The 15,055-nt window shown below is 37.6% G+C and overlaps 1 protein-coding gene and 1 pseudogene across 2 annotated transcripts; both read left to right on the top strand.

Moving 5' to 3' along the window:
• Positions 1-5,822: 5,822 nt before the first annotated feature.
• Positions 5,823-6,587, top strand: LOC145098109 (clathrin heavy chain 1 pseudogene; annotated as a pseudogene). Its single transcript, XR_013704543.1, has 4 exons — positions 5,823-5,844; positions 6,084-6,170; positions 6,273-6,356; positions 6,444-6,587. The product of XR_013704543.1 is annotated as a clathrin heavy chain 1 pseudogene (transcript).
• A 91-nt stretch (positions 6,588-6,678) lies between these two features.
• Positions 6,679-7,781, top strand: LOC145098108 (clathrin heavy chain 1-like). The gene is made up of 5 exons (XM_079035781.1): positions 6,679-6,843; positions 6,937-7,049; positions 7,135-7,387; positions 7,475-7,611; positions 7,688-7,781. The coding sequence occupies exons 1-5, from the start codon at positions 6,790-6,792 to the stop codon at positions 7,779-7,781; spliced, it is 651 nt and encodes a 216-aa protein (XP_078891907.1). The 5' UTR covers positions 6,679-6,789.
• Positions 7,782-15,055: the final 7,274 nt, after the last annotated feature.

Genomic DNA, 15,055 nt, shown 5'->3' with positions numbered 1-15,055 from the left:
AAAGATTCTCATCACCCAAGTTTCAATTGGATAGAAAATTGGAATCATGCAAGTTGTATTGTGTGATGAATGAGAACCTTCATCTTTGGGAAATTAAGACTAACTCATTTTTCACATGTATATGTGAGTCAAGTGAAGGACTAGAGGATCGGGTACACTTGGTTGTGTGCTGATCAAGTCCACCACAAAGAACGATAAGACTATTCTTTATGATTTACTAAAGTTTAGTAAATATGCTTATACTTACAAGATTAAGTATAATTATGAACCATTTGAAAAGTTTCAATGTATGGCAGAACGAATAAGAAGAATCAAATTAGGCAGAAAGATAAAAGTTTCTCCAATCTGAAAGGAAGGGAGAGTACTTGAGTATCGTGTTTTATGATTATCTTAATGATTATGAAACCATATCACAATTGATTCTCTAAGGACATGTTAGTGCATTTGTATGGCTAAGAAGAGGAATCGTGAATTGTTGAAATGGTTAAATCAAAAAGTGAATCATACTTCGTTCCAAAATCAAGTCTTAGAGTAACACCCCAAGATTAAGCCTCGAGTGACATAATCTTAAGAAAGTTTATAACACTTATCATATGTAGAGTAAAATGTTTTCTACTCTTGTACATTTGAAATTGGTAAGTTGTGATGTTTTGGATAAAACAAAGATCAACTAAGGCCGATTATATGAAATGTTTATCTTGATAAGAAACCGCACTAACTGTTGAATATTTGTTTGTCAAGGAATGTTTCTTGACAAGAGAATCTTATATGTCAAGTGGATAGTAGGAGTCTTAAAGATCTTTAAGATTTTCAAGAACTAATCAAGAGTAAAACAATTGTTAATCACTAGCACACAACTTGAGATTGGTAACCTATCGTGTTGACATATTCTTGTTTCTGTGGCCAATCTAGTTAAAGTTGACTATGCATGTGAGTTTTATGATTTCTTAATTGTTTGCATAACAACCTGGAAGCAATGACAGGCCCTGTGATGCCAAGTGGTAAGAAATTAAGATTGAACAAGTTCAGTCCATATGAGTTTGGATTTGTCACTAACCTTGTCTTGTGATTATGGTTATGAAAAATTCACATAGATAGGAACACATACACCATAAAAAAATCTAAGTGTCATAAGGTTTCTCTTTAATTCATGAAAATGATTGTGAGGAAACGCTTTCACTAAGTTGATTTTAAGGAGATAGCAATTGTGATATTTGCATTCTCAAATTCGATTATGATTATGACATCCCTCTTCATAGTTCGAATTGTGAGAAATGGCACAAAGTGTAAACATTTCAGACTTATGGTTGTAAGTCCTAAAATTGTTTAAACACTGTAACGCCTGTGTTTCCGGGCTTGCCATTTTTAGCAATGTAATAGTCCAGATTAACCTTTGTAACCCATTTTGAAATAATAAGAATGTATTATTTGAGTATTATGTGTTTTGTGCTTAATTGCTTAATTATGTGGTCTGATTAATTAAGAATAAAAATAAGCGTCAAAATTTAAGTGTAAAATAAACTTAATATCTTTGGTTAATGTTGTAGTAGTTGAAACGAGGTTTCCGAATATATATAGAACGCCCAAATCTGACTTCGTATGAGGAAGTTATGATTTATCGAAGTTTCGAATTAGCGGTGTGCAGCCTGAAATACTCGATTTGAGATCGAGCGGTTTTTAGCCGAAGCAATCTAAATGAGAATCGAAGATCTCATTGTTGGTATCGAAGCGATAAAAAGTTAGGCGAGAACGGACGTCAAACGAAGAAGTTATGAATTTATAACGAAGTTTTTCTGTCGCGGCCTATTAAAAATAAATAATAATAATAAATTCAAAATTAGCCGACGGAGTCTAAACGAAAGTTGTAGAGCGTAGTCTCACCTTTCCGTGGATATAAAGAACGTCGAAAACGGAGTTCGTATGAAGAAGATATGAATATCCGAAGTTTGATAAATAAATTGTATTTATTTTTAAATCAAAAATCCGGCATTATCCGAAGCCGAGTCACCAGTCCGATCCGACGTACGCCCCGCGTACTCCAAAGAGTGTCGACACTTCGGATGACGCATGCAGTGACGATTTCGGAGGCTAGTACGCCCCGCGTATGCCTGTACGCCCCGCGTACTCCGAGGTTCCAGCCTCTATAAAAGGGATCCGAAGGCAGCCGGCTATTTTGCCAATTTCTTCTCTTCTCTCTCCCGTTTTGCATCGTTTTGTGTGCCAGAAATACCCCGAAGCCCCGGTATCATACTCTAGCCCCGAGGCAAGTCCCGAGATCCCGAAGATCCCGAGAAGTGCGGTTCCCGAGCCGAAGCTCTGCCCGCGAGAAGTTCGATTTTTGTGGAGATCTTCCAGATCTGCTGTGGATTTCTACTTCTGCAAGTCGTAGTGCTGTCCGATCATCTTCTGATCAAGTGAGTGTATACTACCTTTCATAAACACGATAATAATACAAGTGCGGTTTGAGTGTATTAAGTAAATTGTGGTTTATATGTGTGAGGGTATAGTTACTTTCTTCTAACGAGTAACTATGAAGTATTTTATATGATATACTTGTTATGTGTATATTTTATGATTGTATGCGTGAATGGATATTCACTTTATTTTATCTCATAGATCTGAATTGTTTTCTATGGAATACGTGTTATGTGGTATGCCTCATCTGTTATCTGGAATATATATTGAATGAAAATGATATACAGGTTTTAAAGTATGTATGAAAATATATATTTTTGTCTACTAATATGTTGGGTAGAACATGGGTAGATAGTTGGTGTGTAATAAACAGATGAGAGGCCTCGATGTTGTTGTTGTTGTTGATCTAGTTATTCAGCGGAGTATGGATAACGACCACGGACTCCTTCTAGACAGTCCAGTGGAACGCTATCAGGTTCATAACCTGTAGGTGTTGTGAACGATGTGTTCACCGGTGTACTCTATCCCCCTCATGGTTACCTTTAGTTTATTAATCGAAACATTATACAATGAATAATTTGTAATCAATATGGTGATTAAATAAAAGGTGTTTTATTTATATTCATAATTTATGAGACCATATTGGATTCAATTATTATTGTGTTTCACTTTTCATGTTTTGACTTCCTGAATAACTAGGCTGTTCAAACCATCCATATTCGATCATACTTTGGAAGTAGGTATTGAAGCTAGACTGTCATGAATCTGACTGTAGATTGTATAGGTGTTTTAGACATAGCACAAGCTTCCTGCAGTGTTCATGAGTACTCCTGTAATAAGATTTGAGTATTGGATTAAACCCACGCTCATCTGAATCACTTAATGGATTTTATCACGAGTGATTGTGAGACGATAATATCATATATTCTTGAAACTAATGATGGGTTTTAACCATAAGAACTTTCCTATGTGCGCATGCAAAACCCTAATTCTTAAATCTAGGCTTTCTAAATAAACATGCTTTGAATCCAAGACTTCTAATGACTATTTAGGAATAAGAACAATGTTAAAAACAGATCTAGAATCAAACCTTTGATTTCCTTGTTGATCTTGTTGTCTTGGAGCTTCTAGAGTCACAATTGTCACTCCTCTAATGGCTTACAAACACCAAATAGCAAAGAGGATGATTTGGGAGAGAGGAGAGGGGAGGAAATCGGGCAGGGTTTCTATGCTTTAGATGAAGTCACTACTAGAAAAATAGCCTTTTACGACGCGCAAATTACGACACTCATTAATATATGTTACGCATACGAGAGTGACATTAAAAAAGTGTCATCTCTTCAAAAAATTTAAGAATTTAGGTCACGCATTATTGCGTGCCTTTAAATTAGTGTCAAAAGAAAAAAAAAATTAAAAACACGGAGGGCGCTGTACCTTAAATGCGCGCCCTCTATATGTGTCGCTTTATAATTTTAATGAACGCGCGTTCCTTAGTTACAAGCGGGAAAAGAAAAGCCAAAAAATTAGAAAAGCCCGCTACCCTCCCTGCCCTAAGCATTTTCACGCATCTTTCATTCTCCTCACACTGTTGTGCAACTTCTCAATCAAAGATCGAAGGTTACGATTTCATCTCCATCTCTCGACTTCATCATCTCAATCAAGAAAAAGGGCTTCTGATTTCCATTCATCTACTTCATCGTTGCTGTAATTTCACCTTCTTCATCTCTCTGCTGTTATTGAGAATACTCACCAATAGTTTTCTTATTCCCCACTCGATGTTGAAATTTTCAGAAAAAGCCCTAATTAAGTATTATACTCTCAAGTCTCAATATTAGAATCCAAATATTGATTCTCGTTTGTTTCTTATTCCCCACAGATATCGAAAAAGGGGAATTAGAATGACGAAGGTAGCGGGAGTTTTGGTCCGGTGGTCGTGGTTCATCTATCGAGAAAGGAAGATGGGAACGCAAGCAGCCATGGTGGCTCGATGATGGAATTCAATCGAGAAAGGGGAAGCACCTCTGGTGCGGGATTGATTTGACAAGAGGAGAAGGGAGAATCAGCGACGCTTCTCTTGTCTGCCACAGCTTGGGGGGGGGGGGGGGAGGTGCTCCGGCGGTCTCCTTGGCTGTTCTTCCTTGTCGTCAGCAGATTACATGTAGGGAGGGGACTCAACTAGTCCGATGGAGTAGGGCAAGTAACGACTGGTAGATCAGGATGATCGATCTATTCATGAGGAGGAGGAGGAAATTATTGGTTCCCGGTGAGCCTTCCTTGGCTTCTTAGACTCCGTCATCGGTAGAAATCGGAGGACCTTTGGGGTTTGGACAGATCGAAGGAAGAAGAATGAAGAAGTGGTGGTCTTTGGTGATTGAAGGTAAACGGATGGGGTTTTCTTGAACCTCACAGGTCGTATTCTTTCTTAGATTTAATGCTTTCCATGAATCTTTTTTGGTGATTACAACACACACATGAATCAGCATTCTCTCAAATTTCTTTGAAAATCCAATTGTTTACTTGAACTTCCTTCTAATTAAAGCCATTGGTAGAAGCCTTTCATCAGCTCGAATCTTAGTATCTTTCCATCCATAGTCTGTAATACTAATACAAACATGAACAAAACACTCCTTTCTGTTTTCCAATTTCCACAATGGTTTCTTCTCAATTAACTGCTTTAATTGAAAACAAGTCATTCAAATCCTCCAAGAACTATTTCCAATTCCCAAAAAACCCTCCCAATGAAACATCAGATACTCTTGAATTGGACTTTTCTGATACATTTGGTCCTCTCCCACTACCAGCTAGCAATTCTGAAATTCCAAGCGATGACCCTGTGGTCATTTACAGCCGTTCACATTCTTTAGTGGGTCCCACGCCATGTGTAAGCCACTTGCTGAATCTAAGGAAGTTAACCATATGTGAAACGGATGAATCATTGGAGGATTTCAGTGATGTGATAGATAAAGAGATTGAAGAAGAAGATTCTGAAAATGGTTGTAAGGTGAAAACCATAGGGCTTGAAGATTTTGAAGTCATGAAAGTTGGAATGTAGTGAGGAACTTGGAGACCTTGTGAAGGTATGAAGTGCACAAGTTTACAAGGTTTTGTGTTTTTACTAATTTTGACATTTGTGTTATCTTCTTTGAATTGTAGACAGTGGACAATGATCTTGCATTAAAAATTTACATAAAAGCTAGAGCCACCCCCAAAGTTGTTGCAGCTTTTGCTGAAAGAAGGGAGTTTGATAAAATTCTGATTTACTCCAAGCAGGTATGCTGCATATCTTTAACTGCAGTAATTTACTAATTTCTCTACATTTAGTCTTCATCTTGCTTTAGATCCTTATAAAATTGTCTTTAATTCACGCAGGTTGGGTATTCACCTGATTATCTCTTCCTTCTGCAAACAATTCTTTGATCAGATCCTCAGGTATTAAACATCCATAAGATTTTTTTTAATTAATAAACTGAAATTGGTAGGACCCATAAATAAGCTCAGTGATTTACTATAATAGAAATATGTTGAGGTTTTTGGGCTGTTGAGTTGGCGCTGATGTGGCTCAAAAAATAGTGAAAAAGTTTTACTATTATAAATCCTCTATTCTCAATTTGGATGACATAAATATAGGTGCATGGAAGTTAGATAATTAACATAATTGTTTTTTGCAGGGTGCTGTAAATTTTGCTTTAATGATGTCCCAAATGGAAGGAGGTTGTCCTGTTGATTACAACACCATTACAGATCTTTTCCTTCAGGCATGTTAACAATCCTTATAACATTTAATAAACAGTTTTAAATATTTAAATAAATTACTTCTTAGTTAAACTAATTTTAAACTTTTTCTTCCATATCCTCAGAGGAACTTGATACGAGAGGCAACAGCTTTCCTCTTGGATGTTCTTAAACCCAATTTACCCGAACATGCTCACCTCCAAACCAAGGTTACATATATGATATATCCTCACACACAATTTATAATCACCTTTTCATTAAACCAACTTTAAATTCATTCTTCTTATTTTCCACAGGTCCTTGAAATCAACCTTGTAACATTCCCTAATGTTGCTGATGCCATATTAGCTAATGGGATGTTCAGTCACTATGATCGCCCTCGAATTGCTCAACTTTGTGAGAAAGCAGGTCTTTATGTCCGGGCCCTTCAGGTTGGTTAATGTCTAAAATTTACTTGTTTTTTTTATATATATTTTTTACCTTAAAACCTCTATCACTTGTTTGATTTATTTATTTATTTATTTGCAACATTACAGCGAGTTGCCAGATATCAAACGTGTCATTGTGAATACCCATGCAATAGAGCCACAGTCTCTTGTGGAATTTTTTGGGACTTTATCACGGGAATGGGCTCTGGAGTGCATGAAGGATCTTTTATTGGTCAATTTAAGAGGAAACCTTCAGATCATTGTCCAGGTAACAATGGATCTAATTTTTCTATGTTAATGGTTATTATTTGAACATCAGAGTTGAACCTATTTGGTACTGATACTATTGTTTGGAATGTAGGTTGCCAAGGAGTATTGTGAGCAGCTGGGTGTTGAATCATGCATTAAAATTTTCGAACAATTTAAATCATATGAAGGCCTTTACTTCTTCTTGGGGTCGTATTTGAGCTCAAGGTAATCTCTTTCTCTTCAGATAACTTGGATTTTGTCTTTCGTGCTTGCATACTTCCAATTTTACCAACACCAATCATTATCACAGTGAGGATCCTGACATACACTTCAAGTACATCGAGGCAGGTGCAAAGACAAGGCAAATCAAGGAGGTTGAACGAGTAACACGGGAATCAAATTTCTATGATGCTGAAAAGACCAAGAATTTCCTAATGGAAGCCAAGCTTCCTGATGCAAGGCCATTAATCAACGTGTGTGATCGCTTTGGCTTTGTTCCAGATCTCACTCACTACCTTTATACCAACAACATGCTTCGGTATATCGAAGGTTATGTTCAGAAGGTATAAAATATTAAAATATCACCACTCATTCAATTCCATCCAACAAAATCTCAGGTATATCTAAAGACTTATCTGTTATCTTTATAGGTCAACCCAGGGAATGCTCCCCTAGTTGTCGGACAACTCCTAGACGATGAATGCCCCGAGGATTTCATCAAAGGTTTAATCCTATCCGTTCGATCTCTTCTTCCAGTCGAGCCTCTTGTGGATGAGTGTGAAAAAAGGTTTGTTTTTTTCTTCTCTTACTTGTATTTATCCTCATACTGTTATTAACATATCAATTTGTTTTAAATCCTACAGGAACCGACTTCGTTTACTAACTCAATTTCTAGAACACCTAGTAAGTGAAGGAAGCCAAGACGTCCACGTCCACAACGATTATATAAGTTTTTAATGAGTCTCCATTTAATTGAAACTGATTTTAATTTTTACATTCTTTGGTTGATTTTTGGATTACCAGTTTATTATAAGGGATGGAACAAACATGTATGATTTCACATATGTTGAGAATGTTGCACATGCTCATGTATGTGCTGAAAGAGCTCTAGCTTCAGATGGATCTGCCTCAAAGAGAGCTGCAGGAGAGGTAATTTAAATAAACGTTTTCAATTTTACTTGAGACAATATAATATATGGAGTTTTTATTATTTTTTAAATTTCCAGGCTTACTTTATAACGAATATGGAACCAATAAAATTTTGGGAGTTCATGTCACTTATTCTTGTTGGGCTTGGGTTTGAATGGTATATTCTTGATTTTTGGTTTGTTTTCAAGGTAAGATTAAAGCTCCACTTTGTATTTATTTCTGATTTTATGTAGTTTGCAGGCCAAGAATCAAGATTCCTGCATCTATTGCAATAATCTTTATTTATTTTTATTTTTTAATGTGTTTGGAATTGGATTAGTTATGATGCTTTGACCTAACTCTAACTTATATATTGTTTTGTTAAGCTCTAGATTCCAAAAATGAAAGCTGTCAGTGACACTAAAGACCTTAAAGAAGACCTTAATTATCAAGAAATGTAGGATGATATGACAATCAATGTATGTGTTATAATTCATATGGATAGCGATTTTACTTTTCATGTCATTAATTGTTATTTATTTCTTTTTTTGTTTGCATTTTCTTGCAAAAACTTTGGATGTTGTTCAAGACATTGATTGGGTCATTTCTCTTGGAAATGCTTTTGCAAAGCAGTATGAGCTTTATACATATGATGATGAGCATTCTGCACTACTTCACAGGTATGAACTCATTATCATTATCATTACATTTTTTTAATTAAATTATCTTATTGAGAGTATTCTTCTCCTACAAATGTCTTGGTATACTTCTTCAGAAAGTTGATAACATGACTTATGTTCGTGATAAAATCGTCTGGATGTACAAACAAGCAAATAATCTAGATTTCAAGTATTCCAGCACCTTGATAATTATTACATTGCTATGTTTCACATTTAACCCTGTTTTCTAATATGGTTTTGGTTGAACATGTTATTCCTCAAATTTTAACAGATTCTTGAATTGTGACTCACCCCTGCAGCTTTCTGAATGCAGGCTTATTTTGGTGCTGGATTAAGTGGAGTTCTGGCTTGGTGTGTGCGAGTGGGAAGGAACCAACCCAATGCCCCCGGAGTTCTGGCACCTTCCATCTTTACTTCCTATGTATCCAGGTTAATCTAATCGTATTAATTCATGTCTCAAAGTGTGTATTCCAATATCAGGTATCATGATTTGTGTATTTATAAAATTTTGAAATAGGGTCTTGTTCAATGCTTTAGCTGTGTTTGCTCTAAGGGAGATCAACTTATCAAAAGTAAGTTACTTTTTCACCCTTTTATTTAATATTTCTGTGATTGAATGAAAGTCTTAATGAAAGTAATTGACAACCCTTTCTTTGTAAATGATGTTGTGATTGTGGGAGAGGTGTTGTGTTTTTCTCTGTTGCTAGGTAACCTTCTCAACAACAACATTCTACTTAAGCAGGTGAGTAATCAAGATTAAGGGAGACTTGTAATCATGTTTGACATTCCTTTCCAGTAACAAACAGAGTTGTATGATTATTTGTTAGTTTTATAGGAATGTATAACCCATGTAAGCAATGTATTATTTTTGTTTAACATTTGAATGATTCTTTGTATGACATTATAATTTGTGCAATTTCTTTTATTTTTTTAGTATGAAATTTTATTTTATATTATGCAATGGATTGTATTTTTTGTATATGGTATTTTATTTCTATTATGAGAAATTAAATGCAAATTTAATTTAAAAATTAATAAATATATGAATTTATTTTTTTTAAACATTTAAATTTACGATACGCAAAAATGTGTGTCGTCTTCATTTATGACATGGCCTTTCTTGACATGGGCTTTCTTGATACGCATTGCGTGTCATTAACACGCGCGTCGTAAGGTTACGACACGCGAATGCGTGTCGTCTTCCTTTATGACAGGGCCTTCCTTGATACGCATTGCGTGTCGTAAACGCGCGTCGTAAATGAGCGTCGTAAATGCGCGTCGTCTCTCTTTATGACAGGGCCTTCCTTGACACGCATTTGCGCGTCGTCTGAGCCTTTTACGACGCGCAATGAGCGTCATAAAAGGCTGTTTTTCTAGTAGTGAGTGCCGATTTCCCTTGGCCATAGGGTCTATTTATACTTGTAGACTCCTTAAGGGTTACAACCTAAACCCTAATTGGATAATCTTCTCTTAAGGCTATCCAAATCCATTCCTTAGATAACTCTTGGACGATTTGAGCTATCCCTTAGCTTCTAGAATCCGTCCAATCCATATCTATATGGATTTACAGTCTAAAGTTTAACTATCAAACAATTGACAGTTCATACCCTCTTATTTAATTAATCTCTTTAAGTCACCAAATTAATTCCAATTAATTCTATGACTTATATTAATCAAATAACAATATATTATTCTTTATATTATTCTCATAATATATTAATAATATTTATTCTCTCTTAATAAATCATCCTATCAAGTTGCTATGGTGAAGGTAACCCAAAAGGACCATGCACAACCGGGTCAAATACTTGCCTAATATAGTTGCAGCCTTAGACACTATTCCAACAGTCTCCCACTTGGATAAGTCTAGTAACTATATGCACAAGTACAATTCGGTTTGCAATCGTAGCTCTCAAAGACGCTGTCAAACTCTGATCTAATCAATCTTGTCCTTTAGATAAGGGATCGTACAGTCCTCTGTTAGATATCATGCTGACAATCCTATGGAATGGTTAGTCAAGCATTTAGGTTTCTCGATCTCTGATTTATTTGACATAGAACTTAATCGAACACATCAATTCAATTCTGACCGGGCCCGACACATAAGTCAAATCAAATCATCGAGCGGCCGAGATATCGCTTTTACCTTCTTAGATAAAAGTTACAGATAAACTTCGACTTATATGCATTTACTTATTCATTAACCAACTATACACAACAATGCGTTTTATAACACCGAGTTACTGATGCGTTTTCGCATTATCAATGTACAATCAATTAACAAATAACAAACCATATATCTAGGTTTTAAGACCATATGATATTATCGTCTTGCGATCACCCTTTTATATCATATTCCATAAGGTGATTCCAGCAAGCGCGGGTTTGTTCCAATGCTCAAAACTAGTTCATAAGCACTCATGAATGTTGTAGCAACCCTTTGCTATGTCTAACACCATTTAGACAATCTACACACCAATTCATGACAACCTTCATTCATATCTACTTCCAACATATGAACGATTGTGGATAATTTGAACAATTCGATTATTCCTAATAAACTCAATTATTCTGGAAGTCAAAACATGCAAAGTGAAACAATAGTTAAACAATTAACATAAGATAGTAACATTACTCATAAATAAAACTCCTTTATTTAATCATCAAATGTTAATTACATTTATCTATTACACGTTTCTAACACTATCTAATCTATGCTAATATCATCCTTCAGCCCAATACTCCTAGCATGCTGCAAGTGCTTAACCCCACTCAGTCCCTTCGTAAGTGGATCTGCTGGGTTATCTTTTGATGATATCCGCTTCACTACGAGTTGTCCTTCTTCTACACGATGTCTAATGAAGTGATATTTTCTGTCGATATGTCTTGATCTACCATGATCCCTCGGTTCCTTGGTCAAGGCAACCGCTCCTTCGTTATCACAGAAAATCTCCATGGGACCTTTTATGGCAGGTACAACTCCAAGATCACCAATGAAGTTCTTCAGCCATATTGCCTCCTTCGACGCTTCGCTCGCTGCAATGTACTCTGATTCGCACGTTGAATCAACTACGGTTTCCTGCTTGGAACTCTTCCATGTCACTGCTCCTCCATTCAGGGTAAAGACCCAGCTCGACTGCGAACAGTAGTTGTCCTTGTCGGTCTAAAAACTGACGTCACTATACCCTCGCACCTTCAAGTCATCACTCCCCCCGAGGACTAAGAACCATTCCTTCGTCCTCCGAAGGTACTTAAGGATATTCTTCACCGCAATCCAATGTGCTCTGCCAGGATTCCCTTGATATCTGCTAACCATGCTCAAAGCGAAGGCTACATCAGGGCGAGTACAAGTCATAGCGTACATGATTGAGCCAACTAAGGAAGCATATGGTACTCGGCTCATTTCTGCTATCTCAGCTTCGGTACTCGGACTTTCAGTCTTACTCAACTTGGCATTACTTTGTATCGGTAATTCTTCCTTCTTCGAGTTTTCCATACTAAAACGTTTTAGTACCTTCTCTAAGTAAGTATTCTGACTAAGTCCAATTAGTCTCTTACTTCTTTCTCTTACTATCCTTATTCCCAAAATGTAAGAAGCCTCTCCGAGGTCCTTCATAGTGAAGCACTTCCCGAGCCAGGACTTAACCTCCTGTAGAGTCGGGATATCGTTTCCTATGAGTAATATGTCATCGACATATAGAACGAGGAAGCTTACTATACTCCCACTAGCTTTGACATATACACATGATTCGTCTTCGCTTCGTACAAATCCAAACTCTTTGAATTTCTCATTGAAGCAAAGATTCCATCTGTGAGACGCTTGCTTAAGTCCATAAATGGACTTCTCAAGCTTACACACTCTATTCGGATGCTTCGGATCCACAAACCCCTCTGGCTGAGCCATGTAAACATCCTCAGCCAACTTTCTGTTAAGGAAAGCGGTCTTGACATCCATTTGCCAAATCTCATAATCATGAAATGCGGCAATTGCTAGCATCACTCTAATAGATTTAATCTTCGCAACTGGTGAGAAGGTCACATCATAGTCAACTCTGGGAGTTTGAGTAAAGCCCTTCGCAACCAATCGCGCTTTATATGTGTGTACTTTTCCATCCACGTCTGTCTTCTTCTTGAAGATCCATTTGCACCCCACGGTCTTACGTTCGGGCACATAATCAACCAAATTCCAAACTTGGTTATCAAACATGGATTGGATCTCGCTATCCATTGCCTCTTTCCATTTCGCAGACTCCGGGCCTGCCATGGCTTCCTTATAGCTATTAGGTTCATCAAGATTTATTAGTGTACCATCACTAATATACATGTCCCCTTCGGTAGTAATATGAAAACCATAAAATTGGGGATGAACTCTAACTCTATCGGAACATCTAAGAGGTAAGGACTCGTCAATCGGTTCAACCGGAGTTTCCTCCTTGGGTTGAGTGCCAGCGGCAGAGGTTCCTTCATCTATCAACTCTTGAATCTCTTCAAGCTCGATTTGCCTCCCACTGTCTCCTTGGCCTATGAGTTCTCGCTCTCGGAAAACTCCTCTCCTCGCAATGAAGACAACATTGTCCTTCGGTCTATAGAAGAGATATCCAAAGGATGTCTGCGGGTAGCCGATGAAAATACATCGCTCACTTCGAGGTTCGAGCTTGTCGTGAGTATCTCGTCTTACGAAAGCCTCGCAACCCCAAACCTTGATATGTGCCAACGAGGGAGCTTCCCTGTCCACATCTCGTGAGGTGTTTTGGCAACCTTCTTAGTAGGGACTCGGTTAAGGATATGGGCGGCAGTCTCTAAGGCATACCCCCAAAAAGAGATAGGTAGTGAAGCACGACTCATCATAGAGCAAACCATATCCAATAAGGTTCGATTACGCCTTTCTGCCACACCATTCAACTGCGGTGTCCTATGAGGCGTCAATTGCGAAACTATTCCACACTCCTTGAGATAATCGTGGAATTCAAGACTTAGGTACTCTCCTCCTCGATCGGATCGAAGCATCTTGATTTTCCTGCCCAATTGATTCTCCACTTCATTTTTGAACTCTTTGAACTTTTCAAAGGTTTCTAACTTTTGCTTGATTAAATAGATATACCCATATCTACTATAATCATCGGTAAAAGTCACGTAGAAGCGGTTCCCATCCTTCGTGGTTGATCTAAACGGTCCACATACATCGGTATGTATTAGGTCCAATAGACCCTCACCCCTTTCATACGTACTCATGAAGGGTGACTTAGTCATCTTTCCAAGTAAACAAGACTCGCATGTGTCATCTTCCCTAAGGTCGAATGACTCCAACACTCCATCCTTTTGGAGTTGGGCTATGCGTTTCTTGTTGACATGTCCAAGACGACAATGCCACAAGGATGCTTTATCCATACTAGTGGAAGAATCTATATTCAAAACATCATTTCCTAAGTTATCAACAATCATAACAGTTTCATAAATTCCATTACATGGTATAGCTTCAAAGTAAAAGACACCATTTAGATAAGCTAAAATAGAACCATTCTCATTATTAAAAGAAAATCTAAAACCTTGTCTATATAAACCATGAAATGAAATGATGTTTCTAGCCATTTCTGGCGTATAGCAACAATTGTTCAAATCTAAACATAAATTATTCCTAAGCACTAAAGAATACACTCCAATCTTGGTCACAGGCGACGATCATCTATTCCCCATGATTAGATTGATTCTTCCTTGCTCCACATCCCTACTTCTTCTTAGTCCCTGCACATTAGAACAAATGTGGTAACCACAACCGGTATCAAGAACCCAAGAAGTAGCATGATTAGAATCGTTAGATTTAATTGTGTATATAACTGCGAAAGATGGCTTGATCTTTCCTTCCTTGATGGATTGCAGGTACTCTGGGCAGCTTCTCTTCCAATGTCCTGTCTTGTGGCAGTGGTGGCACTCTGCCTCCTTCGGGTTAGGGCAGGGCTTAGCGGGATCAACTTTGGTCCCACTAGAAGAGGCACCATCTCGGGCTTTAACCTTGCGATAGTTATTAGACGAAGCCTTCCTCTTCTTTCCCTTTCCTTGACCAATAGCCAAGACAGGAGCAGCAGGTGGATTGGGAGTTGGTGCAACAGACTTGTCTTTGAAGTTGCTCTCAGCAACCCTCAAGAGACCTTGGAGTTTGCTTAGGGTGACCTCCTCTTTGTTCATGTGGTAGGGCATCCTAAATTGATTGTACATCGGAGGCAAAGAGTGAAGCACCATGTCGATCGCCAAGTCTTCACCAAAGTCAACATTTAACTTGCGAAGGCGGTCGACATACCTTTGCATCTTTTGCAGGTGCACGGTAAGAGATTCTCCATGACCCATCTTAGCGGAATTCATGTTGGTGAAAATCTCATAACGCTCTTGTCTCGCGTTGTGGTGGTATCTCTCCAATAAGTCTTGATG

The sequence above is a fragment of the Lactuca serriola genome, chromosome 4 (assembly GCF_051521515.1).
Source record: "Lactuca serriola cultivar US96UC23 chromosome 4, Lser_US96UC23_V15, whole genome shotgun sequence".
Taxonomy (NCBI): domain Eukaryota; kingdom Viridiplantae; phylum Streptophyta; class Magnoliopsida; order Asterales; family Asteraceae; genus Lactuca; species Lactuca serriola.
The sequence above is the reverse complement of the archived record's forward strand: the minus strand, read 5'-3'. Positions and strand labels throughout refer to the sequence as shown.